The 6894-nt window shown below is 43.7% G+C and overlaps 1 protein-coding gene across 1 annotated transcript; it reads right to left on the bottom strand.

Annotated features, from left to right (window-relative positions):
• Positions 1–910: 910 nt before the first annotated feature.
• K441DRAFT_669206 (uncharacterized protein) lies at positions 911–4037 on the bottom strand. The gene is made up of 2 exons (XM_067650112.1): positions 3069–4037; positions 911–2998 (listed from the first exon to the last, which is right to left on the bottom strand). The coding sequence occupies exons 1-2, from the start codon at positions 3670–3672 to the stop codon at positions 1233–1235; spliced, it is 2370 nt and encodes a 789-aa protein (XP_067497936.1). The 5' UTR covers positions 3673–4037; the 3' UTR covers positions 911–1232.
• Positions 4038–6894: the final 2857 nt, after the last annotated feature.

Raw genomic sequence — 6894 nt, 5'->3', positions numbered from 1 at the left:
CGCTGTCAATGGTGGTTATCGGGCCGACGTCGTCCCGGACTACTGCGGTTCCCAACCGTCTACTCCAGAACGCTCTCTAAGGGTCCTTTTACGCACCTATACCTAATCGTATGTGTCCGCATTAGAAAGGCAGGGCACTCGGAATCCTTTCTATCCTCCACCACCATTTGCTCCTAAATCACGAACTATGGTAAGTTCAGTTAGAGGTTAAAAGTGCGGCCTTTTTCTGACCAGCGTCTTTTAGGAGGAATCGCCTAGAAATAAGCACATCTACCCTAGATATTGCTGCAAAAGCTGCAGTAACTTCGTATTGTTATACAACTGCTATAAGATGCCTTTCACCAGACATGGCAATAACTATAAAATCATAATCAGCCGTTTGATTGCGATTTGATTGTACAGTTACGTTGATTATGTCTTTTTGGTACGGACCCACACGTGATGTTATCTACACGTGGTTTATTACATGTAGATAATAATCCCACTAAAGCTTATACCAGAAGCTCTACCTAGATGTCTCCCTGGAGATCCTTAAAGGTTTACCCCTTCTTTTCTTATTTCCGTAGTATATCCGATTTAGTTATATAGTTGTATCTACGTAACATAATCAGCAGATGCGATTATGATTTGGTTAGTTATGTTACTATGTAATCCAACACAACCGTAACTAACTAACTGATTATTGCCATGTCTGCTTTTCACACATACATGTAGATCGATCACTAAAGATGTGTACCTGGCGGAAAGTCTCCACTGCAGGCGTTCGTGTTTTCCGCACCCGTACCTGCGAAATCTGGCCGTGCTGTTTGAGCTTGTTCTAACTCTCCCCTCACAGGCAAGAAGCGCGGGATGGAGACTTAGACGAAATGACTATGAACCTTAACGGAAAAGTATTGAAGAAAGTGAGCAGGTGTCGATCGGTAGTCCGTGCACAGATGAGTAAGTAAAGAATGAGGACTCTGTCTATTCAAACTATGAAGAAAAGAAGCTATTTATACACGAGGTAGGTGTCTGAAATAGGAAAGGGAGGGGGGGTCTGTAACCGAAACGGGGGTAGTAGTACAACCGGTATAGGAACAAGGATAGGGTAATAGGCTAAATTCAACCTGAATCGACAGCAGGGCTAGATTCTAAACACCACTAGGAGAAGTATAGGAATACTCTTATTTCCTGTAAATAACAGAACAAGCCCTAGATTCGAGACCAATGAAATAATGTGTTGGATGGCTTGATTAAGAATTTTCAATCATCCTTGTGCCAACCTTGGCTACAGTGCGAATGATCGATGAAGGCAGTTCACCGTCGTTCTTGAGAATAGTTATTGCACACTGTGCACAACACTGATCTCCATGGACAACGCTTTCAGGATAAGCTAGGCTCAGTGCCACATTATACTTCAGGGCGGTATCGAATGTTACAGTTACATTCCGTTTTCTACTTTCATCGAAACTGGCAGACTGTTGGGTCGAAATGTAATCTTTGTTCCATTCGCCAAGAATTTGATCAAACGTGAATTCCCTGTAATGAGCTTTGCTGATCTTTCCATACATGTCATTTAGGTGGTTACACTTCGGAATTATGGCTCGATATAGTCCCATTATTGCATCGGCAGGGTCCACGATTCGCCGGTATGAACAGGATCGCACCATTGTTAACAATCGGAATGGAATGCCAGCGGCGCCAATGATGGCAGTTTCTAGGACAGCGTCATCCGGGCGCGCCTCATTTTCATCCACTTCGCTCGATGCTGAGTCCGATCTTACTATTTCTGCTGTTTCCATGACTTTCTCCGTTTGGATGGCTGCAAATTCACCGCTTACGCCACATAGCTGACCCTGAGACGTGAATGCTCCAAAGAATAACCTTCCGTTTATGTCGTGGTTGAGATCCAACCAGGGAGAGGCGATGACTAGATTACCGTATTGAAATGCAGCAAATACATTCCAGCCATCCCCTCTCCGAGAGTTGAGCGCCGACCGCGTTCCCCCTAGATATGCCAAGGCGGTAAAAGAAAACCATGCGTTCCACAATATGACGCTCTGAAAGATCAGTTCAGCAAGAAGGACGCGGAGAGCATCTTTCTGGCTTTCCATATCGATAAGGCCTGATGTATCATCGAGCCCAAAGCTATCCACGATCCCATGGGCCAACAGAAACAGTAATTCATCCAGAGCGGCATCCCTCAAGCACCCAATCTTCCCAGAGCCCAGCGGTTCCCCTTTTGCACAAGAGCTACAGGTACAACGACTCTTGGCCCACTCGATAGCAGAAATTGCGATCGGAAAGCACTCGATTATGCTTTTCCAACTGTGTTCAGCAAGGTCTTGATACGCGTCGTGGTGCGGATATCCACTCCAAACAATTACGTCGTTTCCTGACTGGCTATGAAGTAGCGCAGGACACCCGTCGGGAATTCGATAGACTATCATGTTGTCCTTCTTCTGACCCTTATTCTTAAATACAAAGCTGGGGTACCGGGCCACCAAATCTTGAATCTTCACTCGCTTGTTAAAGCGGCTTTCGTCTTCTCGACCCTGCAAGGCGATAAAGCCTACTGAGTGCGGGTGAGGCCTAACCTCAATATCTAATAGCCACTTGAGCATACACTGTGCTGCAAGATGAACCTCAGCGGTCTCTTGCGAGTTGAGAATTTCGTGTTGGCGGTGGTAGAGTATTGAAGTCGTGTACAGCTTCTGTCTGTCTACTGGTTGGGCAACGGTATGGCAAGACAATTCGTTAATGAGCGTCTGATACGATCCGCCTACACGCGCTGCCATTTCCACTGAGCCTTCCGAAAAGGAAGCACATGATATCTTTGATGCTGATTCGCAAGATGTTTTGACAATAATCCGAAGGTTTTTTGGTACTCTGCCGAGTGCCTCCTCATAGACCACTAATCCACATACAGAGATCTCTAGATTTCCGTGAAAGTGGGAAAGCAGCCATGAAGTGAGGTCGTGAGGGAAGTTTGTACAAGTGATAAGCATCTCTTCGTTACTACGTTGAATTGTCACATGAAGTGAGGTCGTGAGGGAAGTTTGTACAAGTGATAAGCATCTCTTCGTTACTACGTTGAATTGCCATAGTAAGTGCGCTGAACGTCTCCGGAGAGAGTGGATGTTTGTGTACGTAGAATTTTTGAAGTTCCGGAGGCAAAACCTGGAGGGTTGACCCTGCATTAACAACGTGGAGCGCAACACTCTCGACGAATTTCCGCAAGACCGGCGTGAGGCGCGTTTGACGAATGCTGTATCGTATATTGATTTCTTCTTCGTGACCACCTTGATCGAGAGCCATATAACACAGCGCCTCGGTGATATACTCCAAACTATAGAATGCCATGAGTGTTGCTACGGTAGTAACGATATATGTGAAATTATCGTCGAATGCCATCGATCGCCCGATCGCTGCGGATAGTCGAAGCTTCAGTCCTGAGATGGTACTCATTTTCTGGTCCGCTGATTGAATGCATGATCGAAGGCTGAGCCCTCTCTCATTGGGGAAGGCTATCCCACCAATTGACGAGAGGCAGTATTTGTACTCTTTCTGATCCACTCCCTCTCGAGTAAGCCAATCGTGGACGAGGCGAACAACCTCTTGTGCACCGCTCTCACTATTGGCTGTGTCAAGTAGCGCACGCGTGAGATCGACGACTCTTGCGGCGAGTTCCATGCTGGTTGATTGGGTCCCGGAGCAAGGCTGAAGATTGATGATATATCAATAGATCACTAGAACTTCTGGAATGTGATTCGGGAATGTGGAAAATGCAATGTCAGTGTACTATTGATAAGCCGTATGCTGTTAAAAGCGTGGACTTTTCTAACCTATATATCGAGAGTACAAGTCTGCCTTAGATGAGAGTTATCTTGGCGGGGCACTCTGCGGCTACCCAAATACTGCCACGTCAACAAGGCTGTAGAGCCTTATCCAATGACCAGGGGCAACCAAAAAGAAGGCAATCGACAAGATAAGCTTGAAGTCCTTATTGGTACTACCTAAAAATGTAGATTACTGTACCTGACAATAGACAACGTGGCCTTTCCAGNCATGGTCCTTATCATTCGCTACGGCGTCCAACACAGGGTAATCGGGAATGGACGACTCACTCCGTCGGAACGCCTTGTCTATAGTATCTATATTATTGACCCGAGGTACAAGTGGTCTATATATTCGGGTTGGGGGGTCCTAGATTTCAAACTTCCGCCAAGCCAGCTTCTGATTGGTTGGGAGGCGGCTTCTGATTAGTTAGAAAAAAACTTGCGGGCGGTAGGTTATAGCAGAATCCACGTAATAAACATCAAAATATTATAAACGTCAAAATATCTTAGTATTACACCTTCCTTTTTGTTTACACCTCTATACCACTATAAATATGGCAGATCCTATTACAATTAAGTGCAGCAAGTGCTATATTTATAAGCCCCGCCTTAACTTTATTAAAAACGGCCCTTTAAAGAAGCTTTTAAAGCTATGCCAGTTATATCGGTTAAAGGCGCGTCTTCCCTATATATTACTTCTACTTCTGCTTATATTCCTAGGCCTCTATATATAATTTAAATAAGCGGAGAGCTCTTATAGAGTTAGGTTCTACTACTAAGAATCGTCCTATAAGGCGCTAGCGAACTACTCTACCTAAAAACGATACCGAGAACGCCTTCCTGCCTCGCGGCCAGAATAGTTAAGATACCCCTGAAATGGCTTAACGGCGGAAGACAATTAGGGCAATACAACGGGAGTACCGTATTCTTAATCGGCGGGGTAAAGCTTACTCACCCACTCCTCCGCTATATGCTATAGATGAAGCTCCGTGCAGTAGAAGAGACACTCTAGACGGCCTAAATGTGTCCTTGCCGGAACTAGCTCCTATGCCTGCTCTACCGCCAATACCTACCCTACCGCCAATACCACCTTCCTTGCGGCAAGCTCCCTCGCGGCAAGCTCCCTCGCGGCAAGCTCCCTTATAGTAAGCTCCCTTATGGCAAGCTCCCTCTTGGCAAGCTCCCTCTTAGCAAGCTCCCTCTTAGCAAGCTCCCTCTCGGCAAGCTCCCTCTTGGCAAGCTCCGACTACGGCCACACTACTACCCGTTTCGGCTGTCGATTGGGAGCAAATTAAGAAGTTTAGGAGTATACTATAGGCTAAATATATAGAGACATGCAGTCGTTATAAGGAGCGGTAGTTCTAAATAGGCCTAGCTACGGAGGGTGATAATATAGGTATATGCAAAGCCTGTATTAAGGACGCTAATAGTCTTAAGGATCTAACCCTTTCTCTCCTATTTGGTAAAAGTAACGGGCTCGATCTGGGGCCTATTCTTAACTTCCTGCCTATACTTACCGCGGTAGAAGAGCTTCTAATTGCGCGCGTATATATTTATCTACAAGTCGTGCGTGTACGCGGCTAGTAACATTGCTATACTAGCTACGTTTGCTGCTTTAGCTAGAACATACTAAAGACTTAGAGGTAGCTACTACGGCTACCTACTAAACTTAATATACTGGTTGTGAGGCCTACGGTAGTAGATGGTGGCGAATACCTAAGTCGGCGGTTTACTAAACGGTATACTATAAGGCGCTCTGCTATAGTATAGTAGCTTTACTTTCTAAAGGTTAATTATCTTAATTATCGCGACGTTAAAATATATAGCACTTAGCTTACTAGCTTACCCGAAAATAGCTCTATATTAGATTAGCTACCTTATATTAATAAGTTAGAGTCTAATTCTAGTAGTCCAATAGCTTACCCTATTACTTTTATATAACGTCCTTCTGCTATTAGTTCTTTGCTTACTAAGCTTAGTAGTAATATACTAGACGGCGAATTTAATAATAATATACTAGATACTTTAGTTCCTAATCTAGTGCCTAACCTTAGTAAATTAGAGCTTTTAGGTCGCGAGGTTTAATACTAATAAGACCTATAAGCGGGCCTAGAGGTTCCTACTATGCGATAGATACCTCTCTCTAAGCAATTAGCTAGTTTTATTATATATAGCGCCTTTCCTACTCTATTTCCTTATAGCAAAGCTAATTTTAATATACCACGAAGCCGTATAGTTACCCTAGCTGCGTACGCCAAGTATATGCTTAAGTATTAGGACGGTTAGTTTGGCCGCTACCCCTTATTTCACTACTATATATTTAATCGGATTATAAGAGAGCAAGCCCTTAACGCTACCCGCTTCCTTTACGGCCGATTAAATAAAAATAGTCTATCTTTAAAAGAGCTTAGTAATCTTATAAATAGTAATAGGGGTAGCTAGTTACTAAATAAGATTGTACGGTATATACGGAACCTTAAGGGCACTAGACCTTATTAGAGGCAGAAGAGAAATAAGCTTACGGATTATACTAAGAATATTAAGAGCGGGTCTCTATTCTTTATACTTAGCGCTGCTAATCTATATTAGTATAATCTATACTTTTATATACCTCTATTTAATAAATATAAGGCTATTAATAAGGCTTAGCGCTACCAGATTACTTCTTAAAATCTTAATAATAATCCGTATATTACTGCTTACTAGCTATCCCTTCGCACGCTGGCGTCCTACAATCCTTATCAATAAGGAGGAACACCGTACTAAGAGCTTGAACGGAGGCCTCTAATTGGCTGGAAAAATGTAGGACGCAAACCAGCGTGCGAAGGGATATCGCCGCTTTAATCTGTTTAGAAAGCACGTACTTATAGGCCTATTTAATAGCACTGACTTTTAGTCCTAATATAAGTGGTAGGTATAAGGTAGCGGCTATATATATAGCTTCTTATAGAGTTTAGCAGCCCTAAGGCTAGATCCGTTAGCTAGTAAATTTAGGGCGGCTTTTGCTAAGTACTAGGCTACTTTTATATCCGTAATTAATCCTAATTAATTTAGGCCTCCTAATCTCTAATATCCT

The sequence above is a fragment of the Cenococcum geophilum genome, assembly GCF_001692895.1.
Source record: "Cenococcum geophilum 1.58 unplaced genomic scaffold K441scaffold_68, whole genome shotgun sequence".
Classification (NCBI taxonomy): domain Eukaryota; kingdom Fungi; phylum Ascomycota; class Dothideomycetes; order Gloniales; family Gloniaceae; genus Cenococcum; species Cenococcum geophilum.
The sequence above is the reverse complement of the archived record's forward strand: the minus strand, read 5'-3'. Positions and strand labels throughout refer to the sequence as shown.

Excerpts from the sequence above, each read along its gene's own strand:
- K441DRAFT_669206 (XM_067650112.1), bottom strand. The coding sequence starts at position 3,672 with ATGGAACTCGCCGCAAGAGTCGTCGATCTCACGCGTGCGCTACTTGAC. Across the intron at positions 2,999-3,068 it reads TACTATGGCAATTCAACGTA|GTAACGAAGAGATGCTTATC; the intron begins GTAACGAAGAGA and ends CAATTCAACGTA.